Source organism: Nycticebus coucang, chromosome 1 (assembly GCF_027406575.1).
Source record: "Nycticebus coucang isolate mNycCou1 chromosome 1, mNycCou1.pri, whole genome shotgun sequence".
Classification (NCBI taxonomy): domain Eukaryota; kingdom Metazoa; phylum Chordata; class Mammalia; order Primates; family Lorisidae; genus Nycticebus; species Nycticebus coucang.
In genome coordinates this window covers 130386568-130408943 of record NC_069780.1, presented here as the reverse complement: position 1 = coordinate 130408943, position 22376 = coordinate 130386568, and the positions used below count along the sequence as shown (strand labels likewise).

Here is a 22376-nt window from a genome sequence, read left to right as displayed (position 1 = left end):
TTGGGATGAAATGTTATGTAGATGTCTGTTAAATCCAGATGTTGAATGGTTGAGTTTAAATCTAAGATTTCTTTGCTTAGCTTCTTTTTGGAAGATCTATCCAGCACTGCTAAAGGGGTGTTAAAATCTCCAACTACTATGGAAGTGGAGGAAGTCGAGTTGCTCATGTCTGTTAGAGTTTCTCTTATAAATTGAGGTGCGTTGTGGTTGGGTGCATAAATATTAATAATAGAGATCTCATCATATTGAGTATTACCTTTAACAAATATGAAGTGTCCATCCTTATTCTTAAGTATTTTGGTTGGTTTAAAGCCTATTGCATCTGCTAACAGGATTGCAATGCCTGCTTTTTTCTGCTTACCATTTGCCTGGAATATAGATGACCATCCCTTCACCTTGAGTGTATATTTATCTTTTAGTGTAAAATGTGATTCTTGTATGCAGCAGATATCTGGCTTGAATTTTTGTATCCAGTCAGCCAACCTGTGCCTCTTTAGAGGGCAGTTTAAACCATTCACATTAATTGAGAGTGTTGATAAGCCTTTGGAGAGTCCGGTGGACATTTTTAATCCTTTTGCGACTGTGGAAGTTGGAATTTGATCAAAATTTTCTGGGTGGGTTTACTTTTGTGGTGGAGGATTACATGCTGGTCTTTATGGAGGACAGGTCTGAGAATATCCTGGAGAGCTGGTTCAGTTATGGCAGATTTCTTCATCATGTGAATGTCATTGAAGTATTTAATTTCTCTATCATAAATGAAACTCAGTTTAGCTGAGTACAGGATCCTGGGTTGAAAGTTACTTTGTTTTAGGAGATTAAAAGTCGATGACCATCCTCTTCTAGCTTGAAATGTTTCAGCAGAGAGATCTGCAGTTTTTGTAATATTCTTGCCCTTGTAGGTGATGGTTTTCTTTTGTCTGGCTGCTTTCAGAATTTTCTCCTTCATATTAACTTTAGTGAAATTGATTATGATGTGTCTGGGGGATGTCTTATTTGGGTTGAGTCGTGCCGGGGTTCTGAAACTGTCTGCTATCTGAATTTCAGAATCTTTTGGCATGTCTGGAAAGTTCTCCTTCATAATCTCATGTAGAAGAGACTCTGTGCCTTGTGATGCCACTTTGTCACTTTCGGGGATCCATATAAGACGAATATTGTTTTTTTTTCAAATTATCCCAGAGCTCTCTGAGAGAGTGATCTGTTTTTGCCCTCCGTTTCTCTTCCTCTTTGAGAGTTTGGGAGCGTTCGAAAACTTTGTCTTCAATGTCAGAAATCCTTTCTTCTGCTTGCTCCATTCTGTTAATGAGGGATTCTACTGTGTTTCTCAGATCTTTGAGGGCTACAACATCTTGTCTCAGTGTGTCAAAATCTTTGGTCATTTGGTCTTTGAATTCATTGAATTCTTGAGATATCTTTTGGGTTACTGCTTGGAATTCTCATTCGATCTTACTTGCTATCCAGATTCTGAATTCTGCTTTTGACATCTCAGCTATTTGTTCATGTATGGGATCTTGTGCTGTTTCTGCCCCATTGATATTTGGGGGAGTTGATGTACTCTGATTATTCATATTGCCAGAGTTTTTCTGTTGATTTCGCCTCATGATTGTTTTTCACCATTGCTCCTGGTGGTCCTTAGATTTGGGGAGGTGTCTCTTCAAGATTAGACCCCAACGGGATCACTGTTGTTGCTGGATCTTTGTAGGGAGTGACCCTGTGTAGTTCCTCTGGGGCTGCCCCAGCCAGGGAGTTCTGGTTTTGGAAGCAGCTCTGGAGTATTACACACCCAGATCCAGTAACAGGGCAGGAGGTGGTTCAGCAAGGTTCTGGGAGTGCCTGGTGCCCAGTGACTTTGGCACAGAGAGCCCAAGGTTCCAGTAGTCTCTGGCCAGGAGAAAGGCTCTGTGCAGAGGCAGGGTGGGCTCCGGACGGCACGTGGATACCAGAGTCCCTGGCCAGATGAGCGGCCGGTGTGGAGGCAGGGAGGGTACAGGAGGGAGGACACAGGGTTGTGCCGCTCCCGCAGTTCCTGGTGAGGGCATGCGGAGGCCTGGTGGGCACGGGTCACGGGTCAGGTGTCACCGTGCAACTCTTATGGAGGTCCGGGCCGCGCCAAACCCAGGAGTTTGAGGTTGCTGTGAGCTGTGACGCCACGGCACTCTACCCAGGGCAACAGCCCGAGGCTCCAGTGTGCCAAAACCGGTCTCACTCTGCCCCTGAGGGTAAAGGCTGTAAGGCAGCTCTGTCCCCGCCTTTAGGCTGCTCAGTCCCTTGGTTACTAGCTCCCGCCCAATCCTTGCTCTGCGACCCTGAGGGCGGAGCTTGCCAGGGCAGTTCTCTCGCAATGGCTTCCTGTGGCCCAAAGCCGAACACTATTAGCTCCGTCTGGCTCAGCGGCTCAGTTTGGGGCCCTAGACAATGCTCAAAGTTCTCCGCACTCCTCCTCAGGCTCTCCCCAAGGCAGTTCAATTGAGTGCCAAGTCTAAAAACACTGAAACAGTTCACAGGTAAGGCCTTTCCGGTTTGCTGTCTCACTGCTGCTTGTACTTATGGCTGCCGGTGGGATTAGGTCGATTGAACACACACAACCATTTGCCAGTTTTCCACTGTTTTTGTCCTCCTCTTGGGGTCCAGAAGTCCCTTGCTGACTCCCTGTATCCTCAAAGGGAATATTATAGGCAGATCGCACCAGGCAGAGATGCCTGGAGTCTTATGTCCCCAGACTCACCGTGCCCAGTTGCAGTGAAGCTGTTACTCGGCCGCCATCTTGCTCCCTGTTTTTTTTTTTCACAATTGTTTAGAGCCACCTTTATTTGTGTGAGTTTGTCTCTGAGTCTTTGGTTTATTGGTCTAGTTCTCTCTCCTGCATCTATAACATGTTCTTGTAACTATAGCCCAGTAGTAAGTCTTAATATATGTTTGTCTATCTTATTTTTCTTTGAAAGTGCTTAGCAAATTCTAAGTCCTTGACTTTTTCTTATGGATTTTAGAATCATCTGTAACTCAGTTGTATCCTTGGTTATGCCTGGCTTCCTTTTCAAGTCTGCTGTTAGCTGTGTTAGGGTCAAATCCTGCTACCTTGGTCATGTCTTCAGGCTTTATTAGTTCTGATCCTTGAAATTTTCTTTTGTGTCCTTTTTCTTTCTTATAAACATGGCAACTGAAAACTTTTTTACATAAAAGTTGAGCTAGATCGGTCTGATGCAGTTATAAAAGTAGCTGCCAGGTTGTAGAGTTGAGAAGTGAGTTTGAGAAAATGGAGTTGGAGAACTTGAGCCACTGTTTGCCATACACTTGGTCAAGTGAGAGGGCAGGGATGAACAGGCGTAGGCCTTGGGATTTTGCATTTTATCAGTATTATACCTTTTGAAAGAACTTGAAGGTGTTTCTTATGTTATGTAATTTGTCTGTTTCTTAATTTCCCTAGCCTCCACCCGGCAGTGTGAAGATGCCTAATGTACCCAATACACAACCAGCAATAATGAAACCAACAGAGGAACATCCAGCTTATACACAGATTGCAAAGGTTAGTTCTTGTTGGCTGTGTAAATTTATGTTGGAAATTCCAATATAGGTAACATTTGCTTTTGGAGCAAACTCTTTTTTTTTTTCTTTCCTCTCATTCCTCCATTTTTTGAGAGAGAGTCTCACTCTGTTTACCAGGCTAGAGTGCTGTGGCATCATCCCAGCTCACAGCAACCCCAAACTCGTGGGTTCAGATGATCCTCCTGCCTCAGCCTCTCACGTCCTCAGCTAGGACTATGGGTGCCTGCCACAACTCCTGGCTAATTTTTTAGTAGAAATGGGGTCTCACTCTTGGTCAGGCTGGTCTCAAACTCCTGAATTCAAGCCATCCTGCGTTGACCTCCCAGAGTGCTAGGATTATAGGTGTGAGCCACTGGCACCCAGCCTTTGGTCTCATTTTCTGATGCAAGATACCATATGGTAACAATGAGAGAATAGTATGTATTATTGAAAGAGTTATAATGGCGAAGCAATAGACAGTGATAGTGTTCGGAGGTGGAATATGGCAAAATCTGAGAAAAAAGATGAATAAGATGTCTGGTGGTGTATAAGGGCAAATGGAGTAAAGAAGCAGAATTTCATATTCTTTTTTTATCCCTTTCTCATATAATATTTAAGATATTTTACATGGGGAACCTTGTAACCTCATTTAGCCTAACTTATAAGGGCCAATTCACTTGCCCTTTTTTCTGTTTGTTTTCCTCAGCTGTTCTCATTGCTCCTGTTCTTCACTCATTTAGGCACAGAAGTCACCTTAATTTCATTTTCTAGATTACCTTAGAACTCTGACTGCTCTTACTAAGGCAGTGGTTCTCAACCTGTGGGTTGCGACCCACAGGAACTGTATTAAAGTCTCGCAGCATTAGGAAGGTTGAGAACCACTGTATTAAGGGGTTTTGTCTATCCCTATGGGTCCAACATTTTTATTAAGGGTTTTAATAACCAAAATACTAAAATGGGTTAAATATCCTCATAAAATTTTATGAAATTATGATCTCTGATGAATCTCTATATTTTGGAAGTATAGTTGGAATTAGGATTCTATCATAGTAGAGAGAGAAGTAGCAGATAGCATATAAATGTAAATTATTTCATAATTGTATATAAATGTTAAAATATTTTATACTTCTGACAGAGTATTCATGTGTTGCTGTTTTTTGTTTAGGAACATGCCTTGGCCCAAGCTGAACTTCTTAAGCGCCAGGAAGAACTAGAAAGAAAAGCTGCAGAATTAGATCGTCGAGAACGAGAAATGCAAAACCTCAGTCAACATGGTAGTATTCAAAGGAATTTGAGATAAAAATAACTTCTAAACACTTTAAATGGTATCTGTACTAGCTTCATGGTTGTTTGGTTTGTGGATAAAAGCCTGCCCTGTTTTCTTGTTCTAGCAAAGAGATCAGACACAGCAGATTGTGTATTTGATACTCTGTAGCTCTCTGATCTTGGCTGATTTGCATGGTCTTTTGATAGATTTGAACAGTGTTATCATCATCATGCAGAAAATGAATGTGATCATTTTGTCTTATTCTAAGGCCAGGAGCCTTTGGTTCTCCTCTTGGGTCCTCAGTGGTTCTATTGAATCTTTGTGAGTATAATTGAGTGTGCCCTACATTTGACTCATCTGATTTATTCAGACCAGTTTCTCTTCATCTACCCAAGTTTATCATATTTGCAGACCATATTAGAATAGTATGTTGGTGGTAACATTTGGAAGCCTAAAGTGTTTATGTGATGCCAAAGAAATATGTGCTGAATTGTTAGTTATAAAATCTATTCAGGCTGTGACTTCCAAAGATCACTTCAAGTGAGTCTCTTAGGGAATACTAGCAGTCTCTGGGTAAAACATGGTTAAGAGCTAGATAAAGCATTAGTTAGGGTGTCTGGGATAAGAATGGAATGCAGAGCTGAAACAACAGTGATCTAGAACTATTCCTTTTTTTATCTTAGATGTGTAAGTCTTAGGCCTCGTGAGAATATGTTTATCCTGGGTCATTTTCTTGCTTGCAGCATCAATACAAGGAGAAACCAAGGGTTTACTTGGGATCATTGTTTTTGAAATAGCTGTAAACAAAATTGGTCCTATTTCTTTAGCACTGACTGATACAAAATTGTTTCTGTGCACTGTGAGAGATGTTTTAGTAAAGGTAGTGATGAAGAGTGGTAAACTAATAGATTAGCAGTATGTCAGGACGTCTTAGTACTTTCCACCTTTTAACTCCTACCTGATCCTTGCTACAATCTTGTGAAGGGTGGTAGAGTTGTTCTCATTTTATAGATTTAGAAACTAAGGGTTGGAGAGGTCAAGTTGCTGAATGTCACCTAGCCAATAAGTGGCAGGCAGTTCTGGTTCCACAGCCTCTGTTCTCTACTACTGTTCTCCACTGCTTGTCAGGTATTATGAGACTGGTGCAAGAAACATATCAACTATATGGAATTTGAATAGTGTGATAAATGTAACAGAGGAGGCATATTGGGGAGAATATGAAATCAGAAGTCATGCTTTTCCCACTTTGAAAATTCTTTTGGTCTATAAAAAGTATGTAAAACTGATCAAAAGTTGTGGGTTCTAGGCTGGGCATGGTGGCTCACGCCTGTAATCCTAGCACTCTGGGAGGCCGAGGCAGGTGGATCGCCTGAGCTCACAGGTTTGAGACCAGTGTAAGCAAGGCTGAGCCCCATCTCTAAAAATAGCCAGATGTTGTGGCAAGCACCTGTAGTCCCAGCTACTTTGGAGGCTGAGGCAAGAGGATCACTTAAGTCCAAGAGTTTGAGGTTACTGTGAACTGTGACACCATGGCACTCTACTGAGGGTGACAAAGTGAAACTCTATATTAAAAAAAAAAAAAAAAAATTGTGGGTTATGGCATCTAATATGCACGTATGGCCTTCAGATGCTGTTTATAGTCTGACTTACTGTTTTATGTTTAATTTTGCCTGTTATTTCCCAGGTCTTATTTTCAATCTAATTTCTTTATTTGGGCAAATTTTCTTCCCTCACAGATTGAATTTATTTTTCTCTAGGTTTTAGAAGGTTCATAATTTCTCAGCTTCTTTCTCATGACTGTTTTATGTTTTCTTAGTTTTATGGTTTTCTCACATATGTCTTTTGGGTATTATTTTCTCCAGACTTTGAGATTTCCAAATGTGATTCTTTGGTATTGGTTTAATCTTGTGTTTCTTCATGGACTTCCAAAAACATGAAGAATTTAGAAACTGATTTTCTCTCTCCACATGGGTTAGAAATATTAGCAGAATTATTTTTAAAGATTTAAGATGTTGAGGAAGAAATTAAAGTTTAAAAACTGGATGACTTTTCCTTAACAGCCAAACTGTTGGGACTTAGAATTAAATTTGTTTTAAGGGCAGAATCACAGGGTTATGTTCCTCTGGATTTTTTGTTTCTATTTTTTTTCTGTGCATGTTTAGTTCTTGCTAAACATGATAGGGTATGATAACTGGAAAATTATTTTACCATCTAATGTTTTCTAAAATGATATCCTTAGAAAATTTTTAAAAATATAAAGCTTGACTTTCAAAGTTATAGGAATATAGAAATACAGTATTACATTTTTTATACTAGCTATTTAAATAATAGATAGGTTTTTTCCTTATTATGAAACCAAAAATCAGAATGAATGTATTCGTTGTAACATAATTTTTGTTTTTGTGTTGTTTTTTTTTTTAATTTACAGGTAGAAAAAATAATTGGCCACCTCTTCCTGGAAATTTTCCTGTGGGACCTTGTTTCTATCAAGATTTTTCAGTAGACATTCCTGTAGAATTCCAAAAGACAGTAAAGCTTATGTACTACTTGTGGATGTGTGAGTATGGAACAAATTATATATTTCTTTAGAGTTTAGATTTTGATGTCCAAATCCACCATTTTGGGGAATTGATATGTTAAGAATAGTATAGTAAATTAGTCTTCATTTTCTATAATAATTCTAATTTTCAGAGTGAAACATATCATCTTTAGGTACTTCAAATTATACCATATGGGATGATATAAGTCCTTGGAAGAGAAAAACATAACTGAGAACTGGTGTTCTTTTAAGAAAAGAACAACTTCTCTGTCACATGTAACGGTTCTTATTCCTTGAAATTTGTTATCTAAGCATGATTTGCTTGAGAAAATTATGCGTGCTATTTTTATGCAGAGCGAGCACAGTTTACTGTTCATTTTAAGTGGTTGTGAATACTTTTATTATTGAAAGTACCTAATTAATATAGGATATTTTATTGAATGGAATGTTCTAACATTTTAGGTTGTGATACTCAGATTTCTTTCAGTATAATTACAACTCAGGGAAATCCTAAAATAAAATGTCAAGCTGTTAACAGTTCTCTTGTATGTACACAGACGTCCCACTTACTCTCTGTTTCATTTTTCTTCCAAACAGTAGTCTCAGCCTTATTTGATATCATTGTCAGAAGGAGAGGTAGCTATCTTAGCTTCTTACCTGCATGACATCTGGGTTAATGGCTAATTTTTAGGGTGCATTTTTTTATTTATTCATTGGAGGCAGGGTCTTACTCTCTCACCCAGGCTAGAGTGCAGTGGTGTCATGATAGCCCACTGCAACCTCAAACTCCTGGGCTCATGCAATTATTCTTTCAAAGCCTCCGGAGAAACTGTAGCTGTAGTTAATGTGTCACCCATGCCTGGTTAATTTTTCTATTTTTGTTAGAGCTGGGGGTCTCTTGTTCAGGCTAGTCTTAAACTCTGACCATAAGCAATCCTTCCACCTCAGCCTCTGGAGTAGTTGGAACTGACCAGAAAATATTGTTTTTGGTAGAAGAGATGAGGTTTGGAAAAAAATTATAAAAGGAATTTAGTAAATAGAAATTAAAAGGGGAAGATGGTTAATTTTGACTAAAGTAGTTATTAACTACTTTACAAAGGCTAAGTTTTTGAAAATAGGTCTGTTTTGGCTCAGCACTCATAGCACAGTGGTTATGGTGCTGGCCATGTACACTAAGGTTGGTGGGTTTGAACCCATCTGGGGCCAGCTGAACAACAATGACAGCTGCAACAAAAAAAATGGCTGGGCGTTGTGGTGGGCGCCTATAGTCCCAGCTACTGGGAGGCTCAGGCAAGAGAATCGCTTATGCCCAAGAGTTGGAGGTTGCTGTGAGCTGTGACTCCACAGCACTCTACTGAAGGCGACATAGTGAGACTCTGTCTCAAAAAAAAAAAAAGAAAGAAAGAAAATAGATCTGTTTTGTTAATCACTTCCTGAATTTCTCAAATATAATTGACTATAGTTTTCCCCAGCCTTATCCAGTTAGCAAGTTTGTTAACTGTATTCAAAGAAGACTCAAAATTCCGGTTTTTGAAGCGTTACCTGGAATGAAGTAACATCTACTACCAGCTTAGTAATGTACCTACATTTTATATAATATAGGATATTTTAATAAATTATTTTCATGAAGTATTTTATTGTCAAATTTGGAATTGACTCATCCTTTTGAGAGCTAACATTTGTTGAGAATACTTTGTGCCAGGCACAGTGCTAATCACTTTGCATACACATTACCTTATTAAACCCTAAGCACTCTATGAAGCAGGTACTATGTTATAAGCAGGCACTTTGTTTTGTGGATAGGAAAACTAAAGCTCAGAGAATTTGAATAACTTGTCCAGCGTTACACAAATAAGGTTTGAGTTGGATAAGCTCAACTGTAGAGATCAGGGCCTAGATTTCCATGTTATAACACCTACAAAGTACTGAAATGAAGAAGTAATTTACATTTTAAACTGAATGTGATGAAGATATACTCTCTTTTTTTTTTTTTTTTTTTTTTTTTTTTTTTGAGACAAAGCCTCCAGCTGTCACCCTGAGTAGAGTGGTAGAGTGCTGTGACATCACAGCTCACAGCGACCTCCAACTCCTGGGCTTAAGTGATTCTCTTGCCTCAGCCTCCCAAGTAGCTGGGACTATAGGCGCCCGCAACAGCGCCCGGCTATTTTTTGGTTGTAGTTGTCATTGTTGTTTGGCAGGCCCGGGCTCGATTCGAACCCATGAGTTCTGATGTATGTGGCTGGTGCCTTAGCCACTTGAGCTGCAGGCGCTGAGCTGAAGATACACTTTCAAAGGGTTTTCTTTTTTTTTTTGATGCCCTCAGTAGAGTGCTATGGCATCACAGCTCACAGCCGCCTCAAACTCTTGGGCTTAAGCAATTCTCTTGCCTCAGTCTCCCAAGTAGCTGGGACTACGGGCCCCCGCCATAACGCCTGGCTAGTTTTTTGTTGTAGTTGTTGTTGTTTGGTAGGCCCTGGCTGGATTCAAACCTGCCAGCTCTGGTGTATGTGGCTGGTGCCCTAGCCACTGAGTTACAGGTGCTGAGCCTTTCAAAGGTATCTTAACAAGCAAATAATATAATCTATAAATGACCTAAAGCAATAGAAGTATCACAGTGACATGAATCTCAACCTCTTTGAGTGTAGTCTTGATTTTAAAAAGAAACAAGAAAGAAGAAAAACAAGTCAGCTACATTAACCATTTAGTGAAGATAATATGCCATTTATTTTAGGAGTCTATATTGTAATTCAGAATTTATCAAGACTGTTTTAGTGATGGTTGCAAATTTAGGTCCATTAACAGATTTGAGTGCTTAATAAAGCAAATTGAAATTTTATATGAAGGAAAATTGTTTATTTTGCAAATCAGATAACCAAAATCAAGAGATTTCTTTAGTGTTCTACCTACATTCAGGGTCCACCAACATGGATTCATCTCTCATTCAAATTGTATTGAAGTTAGCAACATTGTCACACATTTCACACAACTCTGCCTTTCTGTATTGTTTTTGAACTCTGGATAATTGGACAGATTGTTCAGTAATTAGCCCTGGACACTTTAGTTGTCTTTCGAGTACAAGTGAATGGTTCATTGGTAATGGTTGTTCGTTCCTGTGATAACGTTCAGAAAAAATTGTATGGTAAAAAATTAAATTGCTATTTTTATCTATACTTGGAAAACTTTTGCAAACTTTAAGACATATATGTTGTCTTTCTTTAAGTGGATTAGGAGATAAACCTTTAAAAGTTATTTCTTTGAACATTGAAATTTAAATTAGAATGTTCTCAACATTTAAAACCCTTTTTAGACAACGAGGTACCGTTTAATGCTACAGAGTAGTAATTTTCTTTTTCTTTTGAATTCTGCTTTTAAGCTCTTACTCAACTCCCCTTTTTTGAGCAGAGTTTTAACTAAATTGATTAGTACTAGCTGGCTTTCTTTCATGAGAGTTAAAATCCCAAATGAGAATAATGAGTGAGAGTCTCTTTTTTGTGATAGAATTGAATGGAATTTTAAAGGTGGAAGAGCTCCTGAATTTCTGTAGCTGAAATACTGAACTCACAGAGGTTAAGTGACTGGTTTAGTCTTACATTATTGACTAGGTGTCTTCACACATCCTGTGGAGCTCTTTCATTTACTTTAGACTGAGTTTGTTTATTTATCTAGTGATCTAACGAGAGCAAATTTGGAGAATCCTAGAATGTATTTTCATATTGGTTCATTAATTACTAATTTTGATTCGGAAAGAGATTTAGTTTGTAATGCATATTGAGATGTTTTTATTAGATTCAGTAGGTTTTCACATTAATTTCAACTGAAGTAGTTTATTGGTATAGTTTTATTGTATTCATAATTTACATTGAGATTCTTGCTGGGTGGCGCCTGTGGCTCAGTGAGTTGGGCGCCCACCTCATATGCTGAGGGTGGTGGGTTCAAATCCGACCCCAGCCAAACTGCAACCAAAAAAATAGCCGTGGCAGGTGCCTGTAGTCCCAGCTACTCTGGAGGCTGAGACAAGCACAGGAGTTGGAGGTTGCTGTGAGCTGTGTGACGCCACGGCACTCTACCGAGGATGAGAAAGTGAGACTCTGTCTCTTACAAAAAAAAAAAGAGATTCTTGCTTATATAAGAATTCCTATGATAAATGCAACCTGTGAATACATTTTTAAAAAAATTCTTAGTTATTGTAATGAGGGGCCAATGTGGTTCTTTAAGATGATAGTGTAGTTAGATGTTACACAGATTGTTTAGGGTCTATCAGGGAAAAAAATCATGAGGAATTTGCCAGGATCTATTTGTATTAACTGAAGGAATGGCTTGTCAGAACAGCTAACGTGTATTATGTAATGTGGGGAAGTGGGGTGAAGGTTTAGTAAGTTTAATCTTCTACTAAAACATAGTGTTTATTTTTAGAATAATGGACAACTCTATAAAGGTGACTTCATAATCCTTATAGAGTGACTGTATAGTCACTGGAAATTGCTACTGCATTAGTGTTTTTACTACGCTTTTCAGTCTGTAGCCCCATTCTTTGAAAGTACAGTTCTGAGTCTAGGATCATTTTCCTCTTAAATCTTCATTCTTTTCTGAGCAGACACTACTTTTCTTCCAGGCCTTGAATCAGGAGACACATCGTGTTTCCTTCATATAGATCCTTAAGTTCGTGCTTTTCTGGTTTAGCAGTGTAATTGCCTATTAGGATGAGAGGGCTGCAGAATTTTTGCCAAACAGTACATGTATTAGAATTTCCTTTTTTGTGTATACTATTTTCAAATCAAACGTGTAAGATACAGCAGTGTTTTGAAAAATAACTAAGTAGAAACATGAGATAGATTTTTCTCTTAGAAGTATTTTTTCATTTATAATTTTTGTTGAATTCATAAATTAAATGTAAACATTTTTCTTTCTATTTTGTTTTTGATTCCACAGTCCATGCCGTAACACTGTTTCTAAATATCTTCGGATGCACAGCTTGGTTTTGTGTTGATTCTTCAAGAGGGGTTGATTTTGGATTGAGTATCCTGTGGTTCTTGCTGTTTACTCCTTGTTCATTTGTCTGTTGGTACAGACCACTTTACGGAGCTTTCAGGTAAAATGTGTGTATTTTAGAATATGCTCTTTAATACCTTGAAGTAAATAATTAGTAGTACACCTTAAAGAAAAAAATCAACACATTTTCACTAAAATCATTTTTATTGTTGTTTAACATACTTTCAGAAAAGTCCAATATAGCATGCCTATGTGTTTATTGGCTATCATAAGTCATAAAGTCCCATCCTTTTCTTCCATTTGAAAAAAGATCAAACATGAAAATTAATGTAGGAAAAATAAAAATGGTCTTAGATATTTATACTTGTAAAATTTTCTATTTCATGTGATAAAGTTGACCTTAAGGAAAATTTTGGTCTTTACCCTCCACCCCCCAAATTATAATTGGTAGTTTCAGTCTTAATTTTTAAAGAACCTAGGGAAGGTAAATATACATGCAACATTTAAAACAAGTAGTTTGCATTTAGCAACTTGGTAATTATTTTCTCTGTAAATTCATTTTTGGCTTTTCCAAAGGCAATAACATTTTAAAAACCATGCTACAAGATTAAGTATAATTCTTGGATAGCTTGTTTTAATCAGTGGTTAAGATTAACATTTCCTAAATGCATGTTTTGTGGGATATTACTAGGCATTAGAGGTAAAAAAGAAAGCTTATTAGCTTAATAAGTTTGACAACAGCTGGATAATAAAATTAGTAAGCTTCTTCATTTCAGGATTTCTTTTTTTTTTTGAGATGAGTTTCACTATGTCACCCTTGGTTGAGTGCTGTGGTGTCACAGCTCACAGCAACCTTAAACTCTTGGGCTTAAGTGAGTCTCTTGTCTCCCAAGTAGCTGGGACTCGCTTGGTTATTTTTTTGTTGCAGTAGTCATTGTTAGGCAGGCCCAGCCAGGCTCGAACCTCCCAGCTTCAGTGTATGTGGCTGGCACCCTACTCACTGAGCTATAGGTGCCGAGTCTCATTTCAGGATTTCTTAGACTCTTCAAGTGCCTAGTGTGATTTGTATTTTGTGACTTGACTATGAAACCATTATTTTTCTGTGGAGCACCTTGTTGAACTATTGCTTTAAGAAAAATAAAATTGGGAAATACTGATTGAAATGATAGTCCTGTATGGGTCTATGTATTCAGGAATTTATCAATTCATTTTTATTTGAGTTAAACTCATATGAATAACAAACCTTTTCAAGTCTCATGAATGAGGGGTAACATTACTAGGCTATAGGTGTTTGTTGTGCAAATCATATATTAGGGAAATTAGAATACCACATTCAGTTGTTTAGTTGGCCCCCATCTCTTTAACCAGAGTGAGTCTCTCTCTCTCTTTTTCTCTCACTCTCTCACACACAGTCAGAAACCAATTTTTGAAAACAGAAGAGAAAGGGAGATGTGACAACGTTAGGAAATTTGGGAAAGGTGTCTCACAACGGAAAAGAAAATCGATTAGAAATGGAAGCAAAGGAAGAGAGAAAGGGATATATCAGAATATGGGAGATGGTTGTCAAAGAATAAGGAGAGGCTCTCCTGTGGTAGGTTAGAGAAGAATGAAAAGGACCTATGTACTCCTGGTGTGATCTAGGAAAAGAGTTACTGTGCTCTTTTCCTTGTTATTTAAGCCTGACTCACGAGGCTTTTTTTATTTTTTATTTATGACATCTGGCCTACTCTGTCACATTACCTTTATGTTAGCTATCTGTAATGGTGCTGGTTGGTGGGAGTGGGAGTTATTAAGAGACTTAAAAAATGATGAGACTGCAGACTTTGGACTTTAAACCTTCCATTACTTGTGTAGTCAAACTACTAAATGCCAACTTGCTACCTTTTATTACTTGAAGTCACTTGGTTCTTTTCTCTTCCTTCCTTTGCCAGTTGAAATAAAAATGCTCTGTGGAACATTTTCAGTCCTGGTATTATCAATTCCTAGGCTGAGTTCTTAGCTACCTCTTAATCTTTTAGAATGTATCACAAGTATGTTAATTATCTGTGTTTCATTGTGCAGAGTAGAACTGAGAGGAATAGTTTTTTTATGGGGAAAGTTGAATTAAAGTATTTTAAATAATTAATGTACCTTTCCCGAGTATAACTTTGGCATTTTGTCAGACTGATATACTCATAGGACTTTGTCCTCCATAAGGCAATCCGTGGTAAAGATCTAAAAGAATTATATAGAGAAGTCTCAAGTGAATGTGCTTTTAAAAGAAGTTTAACAGATATCAGAATTAAATGTGGAGTTGTCATTTGTGTATTTTAAAAGGATTGTAACATGGTCTTTAATTTTGTACTCCCACATATCACTAAGCATTTTGAAATATTTAAAATATTAGGTAATTTTGTTGTTGAAAAAGCATAACTATTGGAAACAGACTAAGAAATGGTGTGAATCCTGGTTTCTCCACTTAAAAATCTATATTGTCCCGAACAAATGCTGTAAATCCTCTCAGAACCTCAGTTTGTTCAGTGCAAATGCAGGATAATATTTGTAGAGTTGATAAGAGCATTAGAGATAATGCATGGGAAAGATTTGGCATCATCGATGGTCAATAAATGGTAGTTAGAATTAACTTCTTACTTTTTTTTGGATTTGTTAGGTTTTGTCCTTTATTTTTGATGATTTATAAAGTGAACTGTGATTTCTTATACATTATATTTTGCTTTGTTTAGTCCATTGTTTTCTCATGCCCCAATCTAGGCTAAGAGGAGGTCATAATTTAGACTAAGATGTCTATTGTATTTCCAGATAAAAATGAACTTTAAAAAATCTAGTCTGATAATCTAATCTTTTAATTGGCCTCCTATGTTTAATGGAACTACTGATACATATGGATTTGTACCTACTATCTTACTATTTATGAAATAGTATGTATTATGTACATATTTATAAAATATATGCTTTACATTCATGTTCTCTTTGTCTCCTTTTGGATCAATAAAATATTGTATTTCCTGTGTGTTCTTTTTTATTTTATATTTTGTTAACATTAGTATGGATCTGCTGAGAATGAATTCGTTCAGTTTTTGTGTGACTGAAAGCATTTCATGTTCATTTTAAAGTTTATTTCATTGATTTAAATTCTATATTGTCAGTATGATTTCTTATAGTGCTTTAAATATGCTATTACATTGTTCTCTGTCTTTCATCATGTCTATTGAGAAGTCAGCTGTCAGTCTTAATAATGCTGTTTTAAAGGAATTATCTCTTAGGCTGTTTTAAATAAGATTTTCTCTGTGTGATTTTAAATAGAATTCTTTTGTATTCATCTCGCTTGGAGTTTATAAAGCTTCTTGAATTTACAGATTGATGGGTTTTTGAACTGTTTGGAAAATGCTTGATACTATTTCCTCAAATACTGCATCTATACCATTCTCTTTTCCCTTGTAGGCTTCTGTTCACATGTCTTTTCCAGGATTCTACCTGCCTTTCATGTATTTGCCTGCCTTTTTATTCCCAAGTTTCAGCTTGTTGACCTGTCTTCCATTTAACTGATCTTCTGTATTTTCTTGTCTATAGTGAAATTCATATAATGAATTCTATATTTCATAAATTTCTTTTAGTTTTATAGTATGTACTTAATCTTTTTAAAAGGTTTTATTCTCTGGTGAAATTCTCTTGTTAATATTTTTGTACGACAGTTCAGTATTTAGATCACTCTGTGGGTCTGTTTATACTGTCTGGTTTTTTTCTCTCAGTTTTCAATTTATATGGTGCTATCTCTTGGCATACTTAACAGGTCTTGGCTGAATCTGGAAACTATAAGTAAAAAATTGTACTGATAATGTTCATTTATTTCAGAGAGAGTTCACAATTTGCCTTGCTTATCTCTGGTTCTCTACTCCTAGGAGGTGACCCTGTAAGGTTTTCAACCTCTCCCACAGCACATCCTAGACTCATAAAATGTAGTTCTATGATTTCTTGAGGGAGAATAGAAGAGGACAGCATGCTTTCAGAGGGCTCACCTGGTCTAAACTATTTCATAATAATATCAAGATGTTTGCTTTTTCACTCTTTCATAAATATATAGTGGAGTTGTTTTCAGAGGCCACAAATGATAAACGTTATGAATTCAGAAGTAGATAAGAGAGTGCAGCTAAGAGATTTGCCAAAATATAAATAATGGTACTCTTTCGCTGTTTCTGAAAATATAGTGGTTTCCCAACTGTCTTTTTAAAATTTTTTTTTTTTTTTTTGAGACAGAGTCTCAAGCTGTCGCCCTGGGTAGAGTGCTATGGCATCACAGCTCACAGTAACCTCCAACTCCTGGGCTTAAGCGATTGTCTTGCCTCAGCCTCTCAAGTAGCTGGGACTACAGGTGCCCGCCACAATGCCCGGCTGTTTTTTGGTTGCAGCCGTCATTGTTGTTTGGCGGGCCTGGGCTGGATTCGAACCCCCCCAGCTCAGGTGTGTGTGGCTGGCGCCTTAGCTGCTTGAGCCACAGGCTCCAAGCCTTAAAATGTTTTTTAAAAGTAGGGGCGAGCTGTTTTTGCCATCCCTCTATTGATGAGTTTTGTCTTAACTTTCATAGAGCTCTTTTTATGTCTTTTAATAAACTATAAATACTCTAAAAAACAAATAAATAAAATGTTTTGAAAATTAACTGGTGACAGGTTTATTTTTAAAAAGTGAATTCCTAAATGCTTCTAATATTTCTCAGTATTAATTTCTAATTTGGTAAATCAAAAGCTATAACTACATAAGCAATAAAGATTCCTTGTGATCCTCAGTATTTGCTAAGATGTAAAGAGGTACTAAGACCAAAATTTGAAAACTGCTGTTCTGATGCTTGTCCTCTTAGGAACCATTGCAGAAAACTACACTGTGATCAGAGGCTCTGCTTTCCATTTTAGCATCAATATTAGGTACATTCTTTTGACAGAGAAGCTGAATATATGTTAGGGTCAGTTCTGTGCTTATTTACTTACTCATCAGTATTTTGTTAGGTTGTCTATTCAGTTTTTTGTCTCTAGTCCTGTGAGTTAGAAACCTTCTAAACCTTCTAAAGTTCTATTGGTTTTTCTATTTCCCTGCAGATAGGCCTTGAATTCTTAGCCTCTTGTTGTCCATTCAGGAAAAAAGAATATATAGAATATCAGCATGCCTCTCTCTCGTTCTCTTCCACTCCAGAACTATGGTCCGTTTGTTCCTGGTTGCTGTAACAGCAGCTCTTCATTGGATTTAAACATTTTTTGTGTGTGTGTGTGTGGGAATATGTTTGACACAAGCTATTTTGTCATATTCAATCATATTCAAAAGCCAAAAAATCTGTTATTTCAAACTTGATAAATGTTCATCCTTTTTTATGATTCTAACATAGTGAAGTCTAAGACATTGTTTTTAGATTTGAAGACAATTTTCAAAATATAACTTTGTCTCATTTTTTATCGTGATGTATTTAATATATACTAAAGAATAGCTGAAACATAAATAATAAGACATAATAATGAAGTGTTTATAAACTGTGAACTCACTGCTCAATTTAAAAAAGGAACCATTATTATTATTGCTGAAGCTCTAGTGTATTCCCGTTGCCCTGCACCATATATAGGTAACCAGTTACCTGGAAGATAGGTATTTCTTGGTCATCCTTTAGTTATAATTTTAGTTTTTGACACATATGTACATGCCACTAAACCTTTTTTTAGCTTGTAGGGAATACTTTTGAAAGTACTTCAATTTTTATCACAGTGGTACATGTATAGAAGTTACATTTATAGTTTTAAATGTAACTTTAACTGTATAAGGATTTTAAAATAATATACTCCTGTTTCATCTTTTTCTACCAGGAGTTCTTTTTTTTTTTTTTTTGTAGAGACAGAGTCTCACTGTACCGCCCTCGGGTGGAGTGCCGTGGCGTCACACGGCTCACAGCAACCTCTAACTCTTGGGCTTACGCAATTCTCTTGCCTCAGCCTCCCAAGCAGCTGGGACTACAGGCGCCCGCCACAACGCCCGACTATTTTTTGGTTTCAGTTTGGCCAGGGCTGGGTTTGAACCCACCACCCTCAGCATATGGGGCTGGCGCCCTACTCACTGAGCCACAGGCGCCGCCCTACCAGGAGTTCTTTTTGAGACAGAGTCTTACTATGTCACCCTTGGTAGAGTGCTGTGGTGTCACAGTTTACAGCATCCTCAAACTCTTAGGCTTAAGAGATTTTCTTACCTCAGCCTCCCAAGTAGCTGGGACTACAGGCACCTGCCACAATGCCTGGCTATTTGTTGTTGTTGTTGTTGTTGTAGTTTTTGTTGTTGTTTGGCAGGCCTGGGCTGGGTTTGTACCCACCAGCCCCGGTGTATGTGGTTGGTGCCCTAGCTACTGAGCTGCAGGCACCAGGCCTCTACCAGGAGTTCGTGTTCTTGACTTATATTTGTGACATTTACTTTCATATTTTAGAATAATTATCCATACTCCATTTTTTGATTTTTTTTTATAGCTTTATTGGGATATATTTTATATACTATAAAATTCACCTTTTCTAAAGGCATACATAAATGATTTTTAAGTAAATTTAAAAGGTGGAGTAGTTACGGCAATAATGGGCATCTTTGTCTAGTTCCAGTTCTACACAGGAATGCTTTCACTATTTCCCTATTCAATGTGATTCAGTGGTGGATCTGTCATGGATAGTTCAGTATCAAGGTGGTATTTGCTTTGTAGAATGAGTTGGGGAAGGTTTCTTCTTTCTCAGTGTTGTGGAATAGTTTCTGGAATATGGGGACAAGTTCTTTGAAAGTTTGGTAGAATTCTGGTATGAAACCATCTGGTCAAGGACTTTTTGTTGGAAGATTTTTTTATTGTTGCTTCAATTTTGGTGCTTGATATTAGTTGATTCAGGAGTTCTGTTTCTTTCTAGTTGAGTCTAGGGAGGTAGTGTGGTTCCCAGAATTTGTCTGTTTCTTCCAGGTTTTCAAATTTATGGGTATGGAGATTTTTTATAATATTCAGTGATGCTATTTTGTATTTCTATGAGATCTATTGTTTTACCTTTTTTTTTTTGAGACAGAGCCTCAAGCTATCGCCCTGGGTAGAGTGTCGTGGCATCACAGCTCACAGCAACCCCCAACTCCTGGGCTTAAGCGATTGTCTTGCCTCAGCCTCTCAAGTAGCTGGGACTACAGGTGCCTGCCACAACGCCTGGCTGTTTTTTGGTTGCAGCCATCATTGTTTGGCAGGCCCAGGTTAGATTAGAACCCACCAGGTCTGGTGTTTGTGGCTAGGGCTACAGGCGCCAAGCCAACCTTTTTCACTTTTGATTGAGCTTATTAGAGACCTTACTTTTTTGTTTCTGGTTAATCTGGCTGAAGGATTATCAATTTTGTTTATCTTTTCAAAGAATCACCTTTTTACTTATCTTCTGTATGGTTCTTTTGTTCTTGATTTCATTTAGTTCTGATCTGATCTTCGTTATTTCTTTTTTTTCTTCTGGGTTTGGGATTGGCTTGCTCTTCCATTTCCAGTTCTTTGAGATGTTGTTGACTTATGATCTTTCTGATTTCTGGAATGTTGGGCATTTACAGCACTGAGTTCCCTCTCAGGGTTGCTTTTCCAGTATCCCACAGGTTTGGGTAAATGGAGCCCCATTGCCCCATTGTCATTTAGTTCAAGGAATCCTTTGTTTTCTGTCTTTATCGCTTCCTTTCTGTCTTTATCTCTTAAGCAATAAGTTGTTTCTATGACTTTGTGTGGGGATGAGTGTTTCTCTTAAAATTGCTTTCTAGTTTTATTCTACTGTAGTTGGTAAAGATAAATGGTATAATTTCTATTTTTAAATATTTGTTGAGTCTTGTTTTGTGGTTTAGGATATGATAGATCAATCTTGGAGAATGATCCATGAGCCAGTGAGAAGAACATATATTCCAGTAGTGTTGCGGGGGATATTTTCTAAATGTCTGTTAGGTTCATTTGTTCTAGAGTCGTGTTTAAGTATAAAGTTTCTTTGTTTAGTTTCTGCTGGGAGATCTTTCCAATTCTGGCAGTGGAATATTGGAAGTCCCAGTTATTATAGTGTTATTGTTTGTCTTTTTGTTTAGCTCAAGAAGAGTTTGCTTTAAAAATCTGGGTGCACTTAGGCTGGGTGCATACCTTTAAGATTGATAAGTTTTCTTGTTGAATCTTTCCCTTGGCCAATATAGTTTAGTACCCCTCTTTATCTTTTATTGCTTTTGTTGCTTTCAGTTCAATAGTATTGGCAGTGAGGGGTATTGGCAATGAGGATTGCTATTCCCAGTTTATTTTGGTTTCCATTTGTATAGAATATTGTTTTCCATCCCTTCACTTTGAGTCTCGATGTGTCCTTGCAGGTTAGATGCATTTTCTGGAGGCAACAGATATTTGGTTTGTATTTTTTTTTTTTTTTTATCCCTTCAGCCAGCCTATGTCTGTCTATTCAGTAGAGAGTTCAAGCCATTTGCATTTATTGAGAGGATTGATAAGTAGAGTGGATTTTTGTTTGTCCTGTTATCTGAGACTATTCTCTATTTGGTGTATCTCTTGGCCATTGTGGTATCTAGGCTTTAACCTTTAATTTCTGGGTAGTTCTACACTGTGGGAGTCTGTTATGTTGGTTGGTGTCTGGAAGTCCTAACCAGAGCAATTAGATGAGAGAAGGATGTCAAGGGTATACATGTGGGGAAAGACGAGGTCATGCTTTTACTCTTTACTGATGATATGATTTTGTTCCTAGAAAACTCCAAGGACAGCCAGGTGTTATGGCTCATGTCTGTAATCCTAGCACTTAGGGAGGATGAGACAGGTGGATTGCTTGAGTTCAGGCATTGGAAACTGTCCTGAGCCAGTGTGAGACTCCATCTCTCCTAAAAACAGAAAAAAACTAGCCAGATGTTGTGGTGGATGCCTGTAGTCCCAGCTACTTGGGAGGCTGAGGCAAGAGAATCACTTGAGCCCAAGAGTTTAAGGTTGCTGTGAGCTGTCATGCCATGGCACTCTACCCAGGGCAACAGAGTGTGATTCTGTTTCAAAACAAACAAAAAACCCCCCAAAATAACCCAAAGAGTCAACCAAGGGTTGCTCATGGAATTGATAAATAATTAGAGAAGAGAAATGTCACAGGTTATAAATCAATGTAGTAGCTATGTGTAGTACACAAATCAGTAGCTTTCATATGTCCAAAAAATAGTTAGGCTGGGAATCCAATCCAAGACACAAGACCCTCCAAAGTAATATTAAAGAAAATAAAATATCTTGGAATATATTTAACAAAGGAGGTCAAAGATCTTTATAGGGAGAACTTCAAAGCACTGAGAAAAGAAATTGCAGAGGATATAAAAAGATGGGAAAACATACCATGCTTACAGACTGGTAGAATCAACATTGTTAAAGTGTCCATATCACCCAAAGCAATCTACAGATTCAATGCAATTCTTGTATTGCATTGAATGCATTGTCATATTTTGAAGATCTTGAAAGAGTTCCATGCTTACCATGGAATCACAAAATACCACAAGTAGCCAATGCCATCTTACAAAATAAGAACAAATCTGGAAGCATCACTTAACCAGACTTCAGGCTATATCACAAAGCTGTGGTAATCAAAATAGCCTGGTACTGGCACAAACATAGCGAAATAGACCTTTGGTTCAGAACAGAGAATCTAGATATGAAACCGTCCTCATATTGCCATCTCATGTTTGATAAAACAAATAAAACCATACAACAGGGAAAGTAATTTTTATTCAATAAATGGTGCTGGTAGAACTGGATAGCCACATGCAAAAGACTGAAACAGGACCCACACCTCTCATCACTAACAAAACTTAACTCACAATGGATAAAACACATAAGTCGTGAAACAATAAGAATTCTGGAAGAAATTGTTGTAAAAACTCCTATCGATATCGGCCTTATCTATAAGAATTTGTGAAGACCCCAGGGGCATTCATAGCAATATCAAAAATAAATGAGACCTGATCAAGTTTAAAAGGTTCTGCATAGCAAAAGACACAGTTAACAAAGCAAATAGATAACCCACAGAATGAGAAAATAATTTG

The 22376-nt window shown here is 37.5% G+C and overlaps 1 protein-coding gene across 1 annotated transcript in view; it reads left to right on the top strand.

The window, feature by feature from the left end:
* Positions 1–22376, top strand: part of SCAMP1 (secretory carrier membrane protein 1) — a 124367-nt gene that overhangs the window by 72993 nt on the left and 28998 nt on the right. The window contains exons 3-6 of the mRNA XM_053587936.1: positions 3422–3520; positions 4685–4793; positions 7215–7343; positions 12255–12414. Of these exons, the coding sequence (XP_053443911.1) occupies positions 3422–3520; positions 4685–4793; positions 7215–7343; positions 12255–12414 (497 nt within the window). The remainder of the gene's footprint in view (positions 1–3421; positions 3521–4684; positions 4794–7214; positions 7344–12254; positions 12415–22376) is intronic.